Consider the following 20,435-nt stretch of genomic DNA (forward strand, 5'->3'; position numbering starts at 1 on the left):
CATTTTATGCCCACCAGGTTATGGACCTGGGTCTGGTCCTACCTGGAGCGGGTAGAGGCCCGCCCGGTTCACAAGCTGGGCTAGCAATTTGGGCAACCCAGCTTTGCTTCTGTTTTTATATATAATAATCCAAACTTTCTTAGAATTTAAATAAATTAAATAAATAAGTTTAATTCATTTATTTATTTATTTAATATTATTTACTCCATTAATTAATTGAATATATGCATATTGTTATATTATAATAATTAAAAATTATATCAAATAAATAATTTTTTATTTTATTTATTTATTTTTCTACATACCTCACCCCCGTGCTTACTTCCATATGGCTTATTTCACCCATATAACCCATACTAATTTACACACTAACCCAAATTTTATAATTTGTCCCCTTAATAATTGTATATATTTATTTATTTACTTCACTAATTTGTCCTCTTAATAATTGAATTTAAGAAAAATAAATTACCCAAATTTTTTAATTTTACATTATTTCACCCTTATAAAAATTGTTTACCACATAATATGACTTCCTTTCAATGATATTTAATATCTCCCCCCTTAGTCTTTATTACAAAAACGATTTAAATCACAAAATCTAGCTAAATGTCATTCATTGAAAAACTAAGACTGCGTTCTCTTTATTGTTTTTAAGTTATTTTTAATTTTTTTAAATAATAAAAACACGTTCTCTTTACTGTTTTTAAAAATACATTTTCGAAAATAAAAAAAATTATAAAAAAAATTCAAAAAAATAAAAATTATTTTGAGTGTTTTCATCCAAAACAAATTCTAAACTCAAAATACATTTATTTGTTTATTTATTTATTCATATTTTATTATTGTAATGGGAAAAAATATTACAAAATTCATTAACTTTAAAATGTATATATTTTTTAATAATATATTAACATTAAATATTTTTAATTTACTGAATAATCAAATTTATTTAATAAAATATTATTAAAAAATTATTCACAAAATTTCAAAAAAAATGCGTTTTCAATTTTGACAAACTAAAAATGAACTTTTAAAATAAAAAATTAAAAATAAATTTAAAACTCAAAATTTAAAATTAAAACGTAAAAAGAACGTAACTTAAATATTCTTTATATTCTAAAGATGGGACCTTGGTATACTCTAGGTTTGTAACACACGTGTGAGGAACAATAAAAGGTTCAAAGTATAGATATAAGTACAATATAAACTCTATTTGTAGAAGATAATAATACTAACAATAACTCTCAGCCCTATCATATATTATTATCCCAGAGATAAACCTATTGAAGGGTTGACTCATCTTTTATTTTTACATCTCATAATTTACCATATTGCCATAATCACAAGTATTTTCAATCATTCACTACTTTTCCCCTTGGCCAAAACAAACTTGCTTGGGTAATACGTACCTTGTTTATGTCATATTTAACAAAATTTGAGATAGATGAGACAGCTCAAGGACATAAATTTATATGGGTGGCAATCTACAACACCTATTCTTAGTCATGTTGAAAAGTTAAAAGATAAGATTGAGAGAAAAAGTTGAAAAATTTCTTGTGTATTGATTCACCACAATTGATTGTCCATATATACAAGTGAGAATAGACAAAATATCACAAATCTCACCTAACCTAATATTACACAAAAAATCTCATATCTCTACGAGTCTAAAACAAAAAAGAAAATATTACAATACGAGGAAAATACCAAAAAGAAAAAAAGAAGAAAAAAATCTCGATCTGCTAGAAATTGGCCTGGGTGATTGCCCAGTACAAACCCGAGTGATTGTCTAGGCATGCCAAGAAACATTCTAGCCATTTTAACTGAACCCCAGGCAATCTCTTGGGTTATATCATTGGGCATTTGCCTAATGTTATATTTGGCGAGAATTTTAATTCTCCCTCCTTAAGTTAGAGAGTGAGTCTCGTGGAGTCCTAACTTTATGTGCAATATTAGAAATTGGTTTTTTCCTAAAGCTTTGGTGAACACGTCTGCTAATTGGAAACAAGTAGGTACATAGGAAGGACTAATCAAGCTTGCCTGTAATTTTTCTTGGACAATGTGGCAATCTATATCGATGTGCTTTGTACGCTCATGAAATATCGAATTAGCTATGATGTAGAGTGTTGCCTAACTGTCACAAAACAAAGATGTGGAAGAAGACTGTGTAACTCTCAAGTCCTGTAAAATGTGTTATAATTGTATAGTAATGGCACCACAACCCAAAAGGGGTGTGAATTAGGTTTTTGAGAAATTTAAAACTTTTTAGGAGGTTTTGAAAAATAAATAATAAAACACAACAAAAATAAATGCAAGAAAAACACCAACAATATATAATGGATTATCTAAACTAAGTCTAATCCACTACCTTAACTACTCACTAAAGATTTTCAAATCAATCCACTAAACCTCCTACTAAACTCGATAGGCCCTCTAGCATAAACTGCTAGAAAATACAAATCTTTTACTTATACACAAGTAGACCCTCTAACTTAAACTACTAGGAATTACAATCTCCTACCAACACCCGGTAGGTCTTCTAGCTCACAAGATAAGAAATACAAGAAATATATAGAAAATATAGTCCAAAAGATGAATCTTTTAATTACAAGATCTCTCAATAATAAACACAAGGCTTGAACAAAATGATGCAAATGATAATCAAAACCTTTTGAAAAAAAAATGAAAGCACAGGTATAATAGAAAAGTAAAAATACAAATGCTAGTTAAAATAAATTTATTCTTACTTCTTGGTTGTCTTAAGAGTATCATTGAATGATATTTATAGGTATCCTAAGAGTTTCAAAAAAAACTAGTCGTTTTTATAGTCATTACTATTCATAACGGTCAAATTTATTGTTCATAATGGTCGGATTACTGTTCACCGTTGCTATAGTGACAAAAAAAAAAATCTTTTAAATAAAGTTTTACATATTTTAATCAAATAAAAACATAATATTCTAAATGTTATAAAAAAATTTATTACAAGATTTTTAACATTGGATTACATGATGAAATTAATTTTTATTTTGGTGCTTAATAGAACATATAAAAGTAATTTAGAACACCAAGTTAATAATCATTAACAAAATAATTTTATCATCAAAATATAATTATTTTTCATTATCAAAACTATATCAAATACAAAATATCAATCTCCCTCTCTTTGATGATAACAAAATCACTATGAAAAAACCAAAAATCTCTATCTTTTTGTCATAAATCAAAAAGAATTTTATCACTAGACAAGATGGGAATTGGGTAAAACAATAATTTTGGGAAAGATAAAAAATTAATACTCCCCATTTTTAACATATATCAAAAATATATTCTCCCCCTTAATCAATGCACTCATCAAAGATTTTAAAATCATTTAGATACTATAACTCCCCCTTAATTTGAGAAATTAATATGATTGAAATTTTGAATAAAAATTTTCATCAAAATCATAAAGGCAAAACTCATAAACATAGAGAGTTTAGGGATAGAAATGTACCACCAAGATTTTAATTGACAAAATCTTTCTTACTTTTGGATGACAATTCATCATTTGGGATTGAATCTCTTCTTCATCCCCCTTTTGTTCATGCTTGATTTATTCACAAATATTTCAATTTGAGTTCATTTGGATGTCATATTTGCAAAAATATATCGTCTACAAGCTTTTGGTGCCCAATCCACTTAGGGTTCACTATTGTTAACATAGATCTCCTCTTTAGGAACCCGAATTTGCTTAAACTTATGTAGATTATTTCTTACAAAATATTTCTTTATAGGATGCCTATATTGATCACAATAATGACAAATAATTTTAGAATGCGAGACAAAATTTTGTTTTCTTTTCACAAAACTACCTTGCTCTTTTGTTCTTTTATTAACATATTTTCTTTGAATCTCAAGAGCATTTTTCAATTCTTCTTTTTCTTTGTTGGCTTTTTCAAGAGATGATTTTAAACGTTGATTTTACTCTTGAAGTTTTTTACTTTGATCTTTCAAAATATTTTTCTCATTATTCCAATAATCTTTCCTTCTTTTAATGAACTCACTTCTTCAACTAAAGATTTTAATTTCTTCTTTAAAATATTGTTTTTTAAACTAACTTTTTCAAATTCACTCATAACATCATTAAAGGCATAGATTAGCCATTTCTTTCACTTGGGATTCATCACTTGAAGATGAATCATCTTCTTTCTTCTTGAACCGTTTCTCATATTTTTCATTCTTCTTAAGTAATGGATATTCGAGTTTGATATGTTCAAATTTTTTACATTCATAACATATGACATTACTTCTATATTTCTTCCCCTTAGACTTATCCCTCTTCTTTCTTAGGTTTTTTCTTTCACATTCTTTCAATATTTTTCTTTTAATGAATCTTTTAAGTTTCCTAGTGAGTATTTTAAAATCATTATTTTCTTCTTCTTCTCCCTCACTAGTACAATGTGAAACTTTAAAAAGAATATTCTTATCTCTTTTTTTTCTCATTATCTTCTATATTCATCATGATCTCATAAGTCATGAGAGATCTAATCAAATCGTCAATAGATAAGCTATCTAGATCTTTAGACTCTTGAATAGCTATTACTTTTGAATCCCATTCTTTGGGAAGACTCCTAAGAATTTTTTTAACTTTCTCCCCATTTGAAAAAGTTTTTTCTAGAGCCTCTAAACGAGTGACAATATAATTAAACCTAGTAAACATATCCTTAATTGGCTCCCAAGATTTTGTAGAAAAAAAGTTCATACTCGTGAATTAATAAATTTACCTTTGTTTCCTTGACTTGACCAGTACCTTTATGAGTGACTTCCAATTTATCCCAAATCTCTTTAGGCGTTGAGCATATGGATACTCGGTTGAACCCCTCGGGACATAAAGCACAGAATAAAATATTCATGGCTCTTGCATTTATCTCTATATTTTGCTTGTCCTCTTTCGTCCATACCTCCATTTTCTCCATGTCCAGAAGCTTAACTTCCTTCTTGATAGACTACAAAATGATTGTGTTCTACATAAGAAAACAAGACATACGATTCTTTCAATAACCATAGTTAGAACTATCAAGAAAGGTGGACGAGTTGTGTTTTAACTCTCAGATTGGGATGAACTGAAAATGTGTAACATTTATGGATCTTTATCCCTAGATTGTTAGACCTTTGAAAAATTTGGAAACTTAGCTCTGATATCAATTGTTATAATTGTATAACAATGGCACCACAACCCAAGAAGATGGTGAATTGGGTGTTTGAGAAATTTATTACTTTTTGGAAGGTTTTGAAAAATAAATAAGAAAACAATGAAGCATAACAAAAATAAATGCAAGAGAGACACAAGCGATATATAGTGGTTATGCTAAACCAAGTCTAATCCACTACCTAAGCTTATCACTAAAGATTTTCAAATCAATCCACTAAACCTCCTACCAAACCCGATAGACTCTTTAGCGTAAACCGTTAGGAAATACAAATCTTTTACTTATACACAAGTAGGCTCTCTAGTTTAAACTCTAGGAATTATAACCTCATACCAATACCCGGTAGGCCTTCTAACCACAAGATAAAAAATACAAGAAATGTATAGAAAAAACAGTCTAAGAGATGAATATCTTAGTTACAAAATCTCTCAATAATAAACACAAAACTTGACCAAAATGATACAAATGATAATCAAAGCCTTTTGAGAGAAAAATGAAAGCACAAGTATAATAGAGAAGTGAAAATACAAATGTTAGCTCAAATGAATTTATTCTTGCTTCTTGGTTGTCTTAAGAGCATCATTGAATGGTATTTATAGTCATCCCAAGAAGTTCAAAAGAAACTATCCATTTTTATAGTCGTTACTGTTCACAACGGTCGAATTTATTGTTCATAACGGTCGAATTTACTGTTCATAATGGTCGGATTACTGTTCACTGTTATTATAGTGAAAAAAAAATATTTTAAATAATTTTTTTGCATATTTTATTCAAATAAGACATAATATTCTGAATGTTATAAAAAATTTATTACAAGATTTTTGGTATTGGATTGCATAATGAAATTGCTTTTCATTTTGGTGCTTAATATAACATATAAAAGTAATTTGGAACACCAAATTAATAACCATTAACAAAATAATTTAATCATCAAAATATAATTGTTTTTCATCATCAAAACTATATCAAATGCAAAACATCAAAATGTACTGTAGCCAAGTTAACTCCAAGCAAGTATTTGTCATGGCTCGATATTCTGTCTCTACAAACGATCTTGAGACATTTGTTTGCTTCTTGGATTTCCATGAAATGAAAGAATCCCTAAGAAAGATGCAATAATCTATGACGAATCTTCTTGTGATGCTGCAACATGCTCAATTTGAATCACGAAATGCTTTGAGAGCAAGACTATTTATGGAAGAGAATAAACCCTGATCTGGTGTACCTTTGATATATCTGAGAACCCATAGAGCAACATCCCAATGTGGTTTCCTAGACTCATGCATGAACTTACTCAAGGTGCGAACAGAGTACACTATGTCAGGTCTTGTGATAGTAATGTATATAACCTCCCAACCAATCTCCTGTATTTGGTTGGATAATCATTCAATAATGATCTATCTGTGGGATTGACTTTTGAATTATGCTCCAATGGAAAGCTGTCTGGTTGTGCACCAAGAAGTCTCATATCTTTTAAGATGTCTAATGCATATTTCCTCTAAGAGATGAAAATTCCCTTTTAGGATCAGGAAAGTTCAATGCCCAGAAAATATTTGAGGTTGCCAAGATCTTTCATTTGGAAGTGTTTGAGGAGTTTTATTTCTCAAAGATCATTGCCTATGAAGAGTATATCATCAACATAAATAAGCAATGTAGTGAAAGAGTTACCCTAAGCTTTGGTGAATAATGAATAGTCAGCCTTGGATTGTATATAACCAGCTTTCTGAATAGTGTTCGAGAAAGTAGAAAACCAATTCCTTAATGCTTCTTTGAGCCTATACAATAATTTATTGAGTCGACACACCAGATTCTCCTCTTATTGACAACCAGGTGGAGGTTCCATATAGATAATTTCATATAAGTCTCCATGGAGAAAAGCATTCTAAACATCAAGTTGATGAATAAACCAATTGTAAGCGGCAACAATTGCATGTAAGTTCCAACTTAAGTGATGGAAACCTTATTTGTCTTCCTAAGTCGATATCAATTCGTACAATCACTATATTTGAGGAGTTCATTAATATCCTCAATACCAGTTACGATTATTTCTAATTGGAAACTATCCATCTAGTTAAGTAAAAGTCCATAGGTACACCCCATGACTTTAATTCAAAGTGTTGTAATAGTTCATAATTAACAGTCATTTGCCTATATAAATTAGTTAATTGTACCCAATTTACAATCAACCACCCAAGTAATGCCATACCCCTTGGGTGATTACAATAATCAAATATCATGATCCACTCTAGATGGATCTTAGAAACAATGGTAGCAATTGGTTTAGAATTCAAATGATCCTCCACTCATTAAGAACTCTATTTACTTGTGTTAGTCATCTGTCTTGGTAAATGTGCTTGACCTTGGTCATCATGCCAAGACCTTTATCTTCTTTTAGATAAACCAAATATTGTTGGTTGAGTACAATACGACTAGGAAGAGCCACATGACCTAGTCATAAATCTTACTTCTTAATAGTTAGCAACATAATTGTAATGCCCCGAGATTCTAAATTAAGTTCAAAAAATTATAACAAATGAGGCATAAAAAATTCCACTTTCTCGTATTTTATTTTTTTTTGAAAGAAAATGAGCTGAGAACATTATCCTTTTTAATTTCAAGTTAGTAATTCTTTACTCCACTCGTATGGAGAAAATGACTCAAATTGGGAATCTTTCTAAATTCATTATAGTTATGTACTTTGGATTCCATAAGATATATTTCAATGCCCAAAGTAATTTTCTGTAAAGAAATCTCTTTATAATGAGGACAACCCAAGTTCACATGATCATATAACTAGTGTTTAAACATGTAAAACCCATTGTACCAAAACATAAGCCATTGGTCTCTTATGTTGATGTTCAAAGGAAGGATTTGGAATTACGTAACTCTACTTATAAATTAATCCCCACTATTTCCTTTATTCAAGGCCAATCGTTTTTTATAAAAATGGTAAGGAGATTCTTACTTGGTTTTAATTACTATTATTCCTTTTTAGATATGACTTAAAAGAGATTTGAGACTTAATAACGTTTCTTTGGAGAAAATTAAACATGAACCACAAATACACCACTTATTTACAAAACACCACACTTAACTTTCTTGATTTTCTCAATAGGATTAGATTTTACAAAATGCCCAACTAGAAATTTATAGTAAGATGAGGCAGTAATTAGGAGTTTAATTAAAATATCCATTTTTACAAAAGCTACTAAAATAGCGTTAAATTACTACTTTTCCTTTGTCCTTGCTTGAGCCGGTGGTACCTGAAACATCTGTTGCACCTAGAACGTTGAATGTTCCAGGGGTATAAACACCCAAATTAAATACAAATATCTAAGTGAGATAACTCATTATTATAGTCCGCGCAACTGTATTATGCAAAATGTCGTGAAGTAACCCGATGGTAGTGGCACCAGGGAGTTGCAATCACCCTCGTAGCCCATCATGTTATCAAAAGCCATAACCATCCCTAACTTGGGAGGGTATGGTCCTAGACCACATACATGATGCAACCCATCTCAATGCCACTAGCCATGAATGTAGTGATACATGTCCAAGTATAATAAAAATGCAATACAAAGGTAAATAAATGATATGGCAGTCACCCAAATGTAGATACGACATGCAAGGGATGCAGAAGTTCATAAAACAGGAGCCACTCACTTCAGCAAATTGGTTCGGGTACTATTCACAATGACTTGTTGCGTTTTCTGCATAAACAGTATAATTTCGAAAACCAAATGTCAAATGTTTTTATATGGAATGGTAGAAAATAATTTAATACACATTTTTGGAAAATTTTAGGTAAAATGGAGCTTGTACGCACCCCCATGCGCCGCCAGAAGAAACCCTCACGCACATGTAGTCTTCTTCGGTAGCCTCCAATGCGACAGCGACCAGCTCTTTGTTTATTTGCATTTTCTCACTTGTTTTAACTCCGTTTTGCTCCCAGTTTGATCCTACACCTCCCTCTTTTTTTCCTTTACAAGATTATAACTCAAAATTGGACTTATCGAGTTGTTTCAGGTGACCCATGCCTAGTTTTCGACGAGTGCTCTTGCAGCTTCAGCCACTATTTTTCTCTCTTATTTCTTAGCAAAATCACTCACTCTCACTTTCAGAATACTCCTCACCTTCCTAAGAACAAGATTTTCCCCTCAAACTGCTCGGCCATGCCTTAAACTCTTGAGTTTTCTTCATCCTTATCCAAGAACTTGATTTTATAAGAGAAATTGGCCAATCTTTTTCTACCAGCTCTCCTGCCACCTCAAGCCTATTCTTGAGGGTTCATGATGGCTTCTCCAGCTAGTGGTCAGTCCATTTGGTTTCTCTGGCGAGTCTTGTTGAAGGTTTTCAACAATTTGCACTTTGGCCCAAAGTTTGGTATTTTTACACTTTGCCCTCCCTAAGTTTTGAGTTTTTAACCATCCACATAGCTTCTTATTTTAATCCTTAATCTCCTTAAAAGAGTTTCATTTCACCACTTAACGTTTCCTCAAACGTCTTTATGATATTCAGAGAAATTACGTTTTTACCCGATTTTCCTTACAGTAGAGGTTTTAGCCTCGAATTTTTGTGATTCCTCGGGACATTTCTTATTTATTAAATAACCATGGCTTACAAAAGTCTTGGGTATTACAATAATCCTTAGTTCTGTTTGAAGTTCTCCTCATTTCATTAAGTGAGCGATGTCACCACCCAACGTGATGACATCTACCATGTTCTTTATAGTCATTGATAAGGCCTCGAGAATCTCTAACTTGAAATGACACTACCAAAAGTACCCATGAATGCATGTTGAAATCTGTCTTAGGGATATCCATACACTTAAATTTCAACCTAAATTTGGTTGCACTCAAATTAATGATCTGTGATTTTATTCGATAAATTTATATGCAACCTGCCAATTGACTGGTGCCATCATAATGAACCAATTGATTTGTGGAAAGCCAATTTATTCGAGTAATTGGAACACCTTGTCAGAACCCTCGTAGGTTAGGATTTTGTAACCCTAAACAGAGATAATACGTGTCAAGTAAAGAAAGAAAGAGGGTTACAAGATGAAGCACTGAAAAGTAGTCCATTGAAGTTAGCATAAGGTAATTGACAAAATTTAAGCAAAAACCTTAGTTCTATTATGGATCTATGGTTTTGTATCACTGAATCTTCCATGTTCGAGTTATGTTTTTTAGATGACAACACCATTAGAGGACATGGTTGTCTCATTCTTTTTTGTCTTTGTCTTTATCTTTATATGTGCGCGCATGCATGTGAACGTGTGTGTGTGTGTATATATATATATTGATGGTTGCGAAGATTTCTCACAAATAAGTGCAAATCAAACCCAAAGCTCAATTTATAAAAATAAGGTGTATAATTGAGAGTTTCTTCTAATGGATTAGTAAGTTTTCCATTCTTTTTTTTTTCTCTCACATTCTTCTTTATTTTCAACAATGTCATGATGAAACTTAACAATTGTTTGATGGATGGGTTTAGAGATTGAATCCCACCAAATAGTTGTTCAGGTTTAGGATTTAGGGTTCAACAATCAATAACACCAATCGTGACTAATAATCAATACTGGCCTCTACTAGTGTTCTTTTTTCTAAAATCAAATAATATAAAAATGAGAGAGAAGAAAAGAGAATTAGGGTCGTAATGGTGAACTTTCATTGGTTTTCTAATGATACGGGAGGTCTTTGCTAATTTGAAAATGTGATTAGTATTTTTTGTGATTAGGCCAAACTTCAAGAGTTTTTATTGTGAATCATGCTACATGTATATCATTTTTATACATCTTGAACTACATAAAGGGGTATTGTGACCAAAATACCCCTCGTCTTCATGCGCCTCACGTAACTCTATGCGCCTCATAAAGGACTTTTTTATCATTAATACACCTTTGTGTAGTCCAAGGTATACACAAAGATATACCAATAGTATTGTTCTTTCAAAACTCATCATTGTTATTTTGACAATTTGTCATATGTATGCATTGAAGTTTATCAAGTCTTTTAGAGTTTGATTTTTTTAAATAAATTATTTTATATAAAAATAAAATTTACATATAATATTTGGAAAGAAATTTTGTAATAAAAAATATTTTCTCAAATATATTATCTCAATGTATATATTTTGATTAATCAAAAAATGTATGTATTTTGTATATAAATGCAAAATTATCATTTACATAAAACGGATGGTAATTTTATATTTTTATTGAAACACTTTAATGTACAAATCAATCTAAAAAAGGATAAAAATAATTTCTTGTGTAAATTAGTATATAGTAATTATTTACTGATATAAAATATTTTACAATAAAACAAACAAAATTTTTAGATTTTATTTTTCCCTTTAGAAAACTAGAAAGTTAACGAAAAAATGTTTACCAAAATACTAAACCTCCAGAATCACACACACACACACACATATATATATATATATAAAAGTTATTATGTACCGTCCCGTCTGTGGTCTGTCTATACCCTAAACGCGTGGACCAATCGCTTGGAACGCACTGAACGGCTCAAGCTTTTGCTCCTCTCTCTCTCTCTCGTCTATTCTCTTCTGTAGCCGGAAGCTCCAGATCTCGTCGTCTCTATGGCTCAGGTAAATCTCAACTTCTTTTACGCCTTCCAATTCTTTAAAATGCGCTTTGATTGTTCGATTGCTTCATAAGGATTCATGTCTGAGCTACTTAGGGGATTTTCTGTCCACATTTTTGTGCGTTACGCGAGTAATCTGGTTTCATTCGTCGATTTTAGGTGGATAACAGAAATTCTTCAGCAGCGAAGCGTGCTCGAACTGACGGTATACGTTTTCCTCGACATTGTCCCTCAATGATGTTTCGGTTGTCTGTGTTTCTGTGTATTTGTGCCATATAGTTTCATTCTTTCTACGTTAATGTACTATTTACACACTGTGGCCGGAGGGTTTTTCTTTTTTGCTCTCTGGGGACAATGTTTAGTCGTGTCGAGTTTCCTTTTTGTTTATCAATTGCAATACTTGGGACTGTGGAGGTGCGTATGTATGATCTTGGCCTATTGTGAATCTTGATTTATCAGGAAGGTTCTGGTGAGACCATGATTCTTCTTAGATTCTTTGGACTTTTGTTTCCTTTTTGTTCGTAAGAATTATAGAGGGACTGTCTTTTGAAGGATTCTAAGTGTTTTTTGGTTAGAGTATGTGTATGAGTTCAATTATCTTGCCAGAGTTGTAAACGGAAAAATCACCCGTCTTCCAAACAAGTTCCGCAGTTCATCCATTTATGAGTTACTTGAGGGCACAAAACCTGATCAAATATTAGAACCATGAAAAATGTTCTTCTTGCTGATGCAAGGGCAAGTACGGATCTTTTATGTAAAAGAAAATTGTAATGGCTCTGGATTTATGGGAACACATGTCTTAGAAATGTATGTGATGCTTGTGAAATTGAATCAAGAATCAGGTACCTTACCAATTGTAGTTCTTTTTAATTACTATGCCAATTTTTAGTTCCAATACATCTTAGGTTCTTTATTTATGGTGGAGAACAATTTGTTAATCTCTTTATGTTTGTAGGTGGCCGCAGGGAAGACGACTGGACATGCCCTAGCTGTGGTAATGTCAATTTTTCATTCAGGACAACTTGCAATATGCGTAACTGCACTCAGCCTAGGCCCGCAGATCACAACTCAGTAAGATCTGAAATTATTTGGTCTTCTAGTAATCCTGCTCTACCACCCCTACCTGATCTTTTCACTGCAATAATTGGGATAACCTCTCCTCCAAATTATTGTCTTTTCTAATCAGTTAATTAAAGTCTCTAAGAGGGATTTGTTGTAAGATTCTTTTGTTGAGTTTGCATCTAATTTGTATGTTCATCAGGTCTGTACTTTCTGCAGGTAGCTTATTGCTTTCAGTAGGTGTTTCTGCTAAGATTTAAAAGTTCTCTTTCAAGTTACAGTTGATGACATTTTAGTTCCCTGTGGAAAATTTATTCTGAGCTTGTTATGATTTCTTTTAGCTTTACATGGCTCGCTGATTGCCTTAGTTCTCATTATTTATTTGTTGAGGGTCTTTAATTTTTTCAGCGCTTGGGTGTGTGTATATTTGAGATTGCTTTAGTTCTCATTGTTTTCTGATGGTTGGTGGTATTATGCAGCAAAATTAGCTGTTTTTATTGTGATATGTGGAATATGTAAGATGGAAACTTGGGTGTGTGTATATTTGAGATTGCTTTAGTTCTCATTGTTTTCTGATGGTTGGTGGTATTATGCAGCAAAATTAGCTGTTTTTATTGTGATATGTGGAATATGTAAGATGGAAACATATTATTCTCTTTTCCCTTTCCCCAATCCCAAAAGAAGAGGAACACTGTCTTCTTGGGCAATGTTTGGTTTAGTTTCCGCTAGAAAATCTCTCTTAAACTCCACTTCTAAGGTGATCTCTATGCAGTAATGTATAAATTGTTTTGGCACTTAATAATCTTCTTACCATGTTTTTCTCATGTTTTAGAAATCTGCTGCAAAACCCATGCAACCTCCACATGGCTACTCATCCTCAGGTCCCTATTTAGGCTCTGGTGCACCATCCTCTATGTATATGGGCATGCCACCTTACGGATCTTCTCTTTTTAATGGGCCATCCCTGCCTCCTTATGACGTTCCATTTTCTGGAGGGTCAGGATATCCTTACGGCTATGGTAGTCGCCTTTCTGGAGGAAGCCCGTATAGACCCATGCATCTGTCTGGGCCTCCACCTTATTCTGGTGGATCTATGATGGGAACTGGTATATTCTTCTCTTATTGGCTGTAACGCCAGTGTGTTCCTTATAATTAGCTTCAGATTACCTTTAACTTCTTTCCTGTTTAACTATTCTGTTACATGGTATCATATGCTTCTATACATCTATCTTTTTTTCAATCTTCCAATTCTTCTGTAGACTTCATGTGAAAGTTTTGGTTTGCTGAAGGCTCTGGTTTATTGTATTCTCTGTCAGCAGAAAATTTTACCTCATTGAATTACAAAAAAAAAAGAAGAAATTTTAGCTCATTATTGCTGTTTAATATACATTTTTTATTTAACAATAAGGTGGGGGAAAAGAAAAGGAAAAAAAATCCTACTCCTCTTAACCCACCAGGCTGCATATGCATCTAGCAGAAAGATGTTGTCTAGTGAGATGCATGCATATTTTGATGCAAAACCTAAAAGAACACAAGGAAAACTCAATCAATAAAACTCAAATCAAATAACAGTAATTAAGGTTTGTTCAACTACGTCCTAAACTATTATATGTAAGCAACTAATAACCATTATCATATAATAAATAGGATTCTATAATCCCAATCAAACTAGGAATTGCAGTGGAACCTAAACTACTATATATAAGAAATTAGAAACAAAGTAAAATAGGAAATAAACAAAAGAAATAATACTAATTTCTATTTTCTACTTCCCTGTCCTACATCAATCTCCCTTGATGGCCGAAAACTTGTCCTTGAGTTTTGTACATCCGTCTGTTCAATTTGGAGGATTTGCCTAATGGATGAGAAAAGCTTGAATTTGTCCATCTCCTACAAAAACATTCTACTCGGATAAAATAATGTTTAATTTAATCTTTATGCATAGTAGAAAGGTAATTCAAATGGGATTTTTAACTTTGGAGCCTGTTCAATGAATTGGTCAATCTAAAGGTAATATTAATTGGTCAAAAACACTTGAACAAAAGTTAAATTAATAAACATCCAAGAAAAAGTAATCGCCCACAAAGAAAAATGAAACTAAGCAACATGTACAACAAAATGTTTATTAAAGAATCAAACAGAGCAATTGAATAAGACCAAGATACACTATCTAGAATACTTGAAGAGCACATAGATTTGGGCGCCCATCTCCAACTCGGTGTGTATTGCAATACGAATTCCTTGATGGCCCTCTGTCTTCACCATCTGGGCAAGGAAACGAGTCTTGTAAAAGATGACTACATTGTGGCCCTCTGGTGCTTTCAAGAACAACATAGGGGGAACCTGCAACATGAGGAAAACAGAGAAAGAGAGAGAAAGAAACAAGGAAACCAGAGAGTGTGTGTGGAGGACTGAAGATGCATGGAGGGCGTGATAATTTATACATTATAGCAGTATGCACTCATCATTACCACGATAACATTCCCCTTCCTTCCAGCCAAAAGTAAAATATATTTAACATAATACAACTACGCTAGCCTCTTTAGCTGGACTTGGAGGGAGTTTACCAGTTCTACATGGCCTTCCATATCAATTTACTACTCTTCCATTTATTTGGATGTAAATCTTTAACAACTACGGTGGCGCTTGTTTTCTCAGATCTGATGCCAAGCTTTTTCTATCCCATTTAAGGGCTCTTGCTAACAGAAAGGCCAATAGAAAAATTTATATCTGATCTGATATGACAAAATAGGTGCCACCGTGGTTGTTAAAGATTTCCATCCAATTAGATGGAAGAGTAGTAAATTGATATTGAAGGCCATGTAGAAGCAATAAGCTCCCTCCAAGTCCAGCCAAGGAGGCCAATAGAAAGACTTGACATTCTTTTGAAAAAATGATAAATAATATTTCTCTAATAGAGCTAAAAAAATAAAATTAGTATTTGTAGTATGTTAACTGTATATGGTTTGTGGTTGGAGAGGAGGGGAATGTTATCATGGTAATGATGAAAACATACTGCTATAAAGTGTAAATCATCACGCCACACATTTTTAGTCCTCCACAGTCTCACTTTCTGTGGTTTCCTCATTCTGCGGGATCCCCCAATGTTGTTCTTCAAAGCATCAAAGGGCAATGATGCAGTAGTCTTTTATGAGACTATTTTCCTCACCCAGACGGTGAAGATGGAGGGCCATCAGGGAATTCATATCACGGTTCACATTGAGTTTTAGATGGGTGCCCGAATCTGTGCTCACCCAGTTGGACAATGAGTCTTTCCAAGAGTAAGTCTGTGTTTTAGATGCCTCTATATATATACATCAAGTATTGTAGATTTTGTGTCTTGGTCTTATCTTATTCTCTGTTTGATTCTTTAATAAACGTTTTGTTGTATATGTTGCTTAGTTTCATTCTTCTTTGTGCCTGGTTGCTTTTTCATTGGATGTCTGTTAATTTAACTTTAGTTGAGCCCAAAAACATTTAAGAAACAGCCTATTTCCTTGATGGTGATTGAACCTGATTTGGTGCTGAGGCAAAAAGGACACTGAGTTTGCAATTGGGCTTTGGTTACTGGGTAATCAAATTAGGTTGGCAAAATTTTGCTAAACTTGGGTTATTGATTGCAATTGGATAGTGGAAATTTGGTGAATGGCTTATGGGTATCTTGAGTAGGAATGAACCAGAGAAGTGGTAGCAGGGAAATGCAACAGTGATGCTTTTGAAGGATCTGATTAGTTGCTCTGACAGCAACAAGGGTTCCGACAACGGCTGACCAGCTTCTTCACGATGGTGTTTTGACTTTGATATCTTCAGGAAGGAGATGAACCAGCAATAAAAAGAATTTGATTGAGTGTTTCTGGTTCAAATAAGAAACTGTGTGGCTTCATTCAAGGATTCAATGGTGGTCTCGACTTCAATTAGATGGTCAACGAAGGTGTTGGGGTGTTCCGAGTTTTATCTGATTAGGGTTCCGATGGCTTCAGTGTGGCTGGTGGATGAAACAAGGTCTGTGGGTTGTTGTGGTGCTCATTTGCAATGCCTACAACTTTCAGAAACTTTTCTCGAGGATGGCAAGGACTCCTGATAAGCCGAAGAGGGCAGATAAAGGCTTCTTGATGAAGATAAACCTTTACTGGTCTTTGATTAAAATGGAATAATGATGGTTGTTGCTGGCTGTAATGGATTTTGCTGAAGATATATTTTCTCATGGCTCAAACTGATGTTGGATGCGGAACAGCCCGGGCTGTGATGGCTGAAACTGATGGTGGAATGGCTGCTGCAATGGGTCGATGGATTGTGGGTCATGAGGATTGTTCATCTTCTGAAATTTTCTGGACTGGCAGTGGCAAGTCTTTCAAATAGCCTGTGTTTCTATTGGGAATTCTCAGTTTTTAAAATTTAAGAAAACTGCCGAAAAGATCCAAGAATTTTGACTTTGATACCAATTGATGCAGGACTCAAACGAAGAATACAAGACTACCTTTAATTACATCCTAAACTATCACATATAAACAAGTAATAACCATAATCATACTCTAATTAGTATTCCATAATCACAATCAACAGAGGATTGTAATGGAACCTAATGACTAAATGATTTTCTAAAAGATAAACAAATTAAAATAGGAAATAAACAAAAGACATAATACTAATTCCTATTTCTACTTCTCTATCCTACATCATGTTTGCTACACATCTAAAAAGAAAAAAAAAAAAATGCTTGCATGTTGTATTGAGAGCCTATTGAACCTTGAGATGACATCTACACCATCTGTTTTCTGTATTATTTTTATTAATTCTCTGAACATTTAACATCAGTTACTCCTGTTTTTCCTTTTTCGCATTGCATTTATGACATTCCGTCTTGGCTACTTTTTAATTTTTTGCAGGTGGAATGTATGGTATGCCACCACTGATGGACCGTTATGGCTTGGGTGTGCCCATGGGTCATGCTAGCATGGTATGATCCTCTTGTCTAGGGCTGTTAACTTAGTACATTATTTGCAAGGAAGCATGCATCATAATGATGGCTTTAAATATATTCTGCCTTCATAAACATGTGGAAATTAATGACTATTACCATTTTGTTTTTTTGTATGTCATGCTTTTCCCAAGTTTTCTGCTTTCCTACTTACCTTCCAAACCTAGAAGCCATTTCTTTTTGGTGTGTCTATTGTTGAAAGCCCATTCACTAAATTTCTTTGTGCAGGGCCCAAGGCCCGGATTCTTTCCAGATGATAAATCTCAAAAAAAGGGTACATATTTTTTATTTCTTTTTTAACGTCTATCCTTGTTTTGAGTTGCTGACCAAATGTTTAAGTATGATTCTACATCAAGATGCTAACTTTTATTGGTTTGTCTCCAATATACCTGTAGATGGAACACGTGATAATGACTGGACATGTCCAAAATGTGGAAACGTCAACTTCTCTTTTAGAACAGTTTGTAATATGAGGAAGTGCAATACTCCAAAACCTGGATCTCAGGTCTGACCTACTTTTGGTTCATATTTGAGAATATCCATAAACAGTATAGCATTGATTTTTCAACATCAAACCTCTTAGGTTATTGTTTGCACCACATTAGTTTGGATGCTGAAATTTGAAATTTCTTCTCTATTTTGAGTCATCCTATTAGTTTGGATGTTTTTGGTCTATTGTTTAAAATTTCATTGGCTTAAATAATACATTTTTTGAATATGCAGGCTGCGAAATCGGATAAGAGTTCTAGTGAGTCCTTCAATCAGCATTTCTGGTTTGTTGCAATTTTTAAGCACAATACTTAACATAGTTTTTGCCTTTCAGAACAAAAGATGCCCGAAGGGAGCTGGAAGTGTGAGAAATGCAATAACATAAACTACCCATTTAGAACCAAATGCAACAGACAAAACTGTGGAGCTGAAAAGCCAGCTGAGGCTGAGACACCACCTTCTGAACCAGCTGATGAAAATGATCAGGTCTGCTGTGAGATATGTTTATGCCCTATGCGCATTTGTTACTTAAAAATCTCATTTATTTTGTTAACCATTCTTGTGTACATTTCAAACTCAAAAAGCATGCAAGTCTACAATAAATCTCTTGTAATTGATCCTTTTGTGGGAATACCACCCTCCCCCAAACCCCTATTTACCTTATAAAGTTGCCTGAGTTTTTTCAATTTTCTTTCTGCATCAGATTTGAGCTTTTATTAATTCTCAGTTGTCTACTGTTCCAGTGAGTTCTAGGACATGTCTGAGGGTTGAGAAGGTCCAGAGTTGTCGTCCAGCGTCGCTCAGTATGGTGTCTGAAAGTCAGTCATGTCGTCATCATGTTGCAGCCATTGTCAAGTTGCTCTGCCTTCTTATAATCTGTGTCATGCTTGGTTGTATTAACTGGGATGGTATTCACTCACTGTCTTTATATTACCTTAAGTAATATGCATTACATGTGTCTGCTGGGTTTGTCTGGCATGAATTTTCAGGCAGTTTCTGGTATCTTATAGATGGGATTTTATTCTACTGCTGCATCTCTGTTTTAGAGGGCATGTTAACTTGCAGTTGGAGTTATGCTAGTTCTACTCCCACCGTGGCTGTCCCCTTAGTGGTGTGTTAAGAGTTGTGTGCAGTTTTTAGCAGAAGATCCTTGCTATTTGGGAGCATCAATCCCCTAGTAGTATTCGAGGCCACCTTTTTCTTCCGGGCCTGTTGTGTGCTTGAATTGAATGCTATTCTGCCCTGGTGGCTTGTATGGTAGTTAGCAGTGATTGCATGTCTGGTCTATTTCACCCTTGAAGATAGTTTCTGGATTTAATAAATGTTTTTGGAAAGGAAGCTAATGGCGTTAAGGGAGGGGGTGGTGTACATCATACTGAGCTAGCTAGGTATGTATGGTTTAAAAAGGAAACCCCCCGTTTCCATTTCATTCTTTTTACTTTTATCTTCCAAGCTTTTATTATTAAAATGTTATGATGGCTGCTTCTTGTAGCAGTCATTACAATTAAAACATTTTCTACTAGGACCCGCAATGGTGAATATGAATAGCACGTGTTTTTTTCGTCCAATGTCTTATGTTCGAATGAAATCCAGTTTTTCATCATTGTTCCAACACTTGCCTACTAGGTCCTGTCAAGATCTGTTGTTGTAGTAGTAGAGCGTGGTGCATTACATTGCATTGCTGCCAGGCCATGCATGTTGGGTTGGCGGCGCTAGCTAACGAGGCCTAATTGCGCATCAGAGATTCTCTCGAGCTCAACACCAGGACCCTAATAATCCTAACAATCCAATGCTTACAAGGCCTCCAGATTTGTCAAGGAAAAAGGCAACAACAAACAATGAAAATGAAAGTTAGATCTAGAGATGGTAAATGGCCGGGCCGGGCCGGACTGCCTCCCGCTTGGCCTGCGAGGGAGGTGGGGCGGGCTGGGTAATGAAAATTGGGGCCGGCATGGACATGTGGTCCTTCATAAATGGGCCAAGACGGGCCGGGCCATGGGCCTGTCAGGCCAGCTCGTAGATTTATTCTAAATTTTTTAAATATAATTTTTTAATTTTTTTCTTGAATACAACAAATATTTTTTAAAATATATTTATAAATAATTA

General features: G+C 33.7%; 1 protein-coding gene across 2 annotated transcripts; it reads left to right on the forward strand.

The window, feature by feature from the left end:
- The first annotated feature begins 11,663 nt into the window (after positions 1-11,663).
- On the forward strand, positions 11,664-19,414 carry LOC127798032 (ranBP2-type zinc finger protein At1g67325-like). Of its 2 annotated transcripts, XM_052331311.1 has the most exons (10): positions 11,664-11,807; positions 11,963-12,008; positions 12,759-12,874; positions 13,695-13,968; positions 17,749-17,819; positions 18,069-18,114; positions 18,236-18,345; positions 18,564-18,588; positions 18,664-18,815; positions 19,073-19,414. In XM_052331311.1, the coding sequence occupies exons 1-10, from the start codon at positions 11,799-11,801 to the stop codon at positions 19,073-19,075; spliced, it is 852 nt and encodes a 283-aa protein (XP_052187271.1). In that variant the 5' UTR covers positions 11,664-11,798; the 3' UTR covers positions 19,076-19,414. The 2 variants fall into 2 exon arrangements, with proteins under 2 accessions (XP_052187271.1, XP_052187270.1); XM_052331310.1 differs by lacking the exon at positions 19,073-19,414 and having other exon boundaries at positions 18,664-19,015.
- Positions 19,415-20,435: the final 1,021 nt, after the last annotated feature.

The sequence above is a fragment of the Diospyros lotus genome, chromosome 3, assembly GCF_014633365.1.
Source record: "Diospyros lotus cultivar Yz01 chromosome 3, ASM1463336v1, whole genome shotgun sequence".
NCBI lineage: Eukaryota > Viridiplantae > Streptophyta > Magnoliopsida > Ericales > Ebenaceae > Diospyros > Diospyros lotus.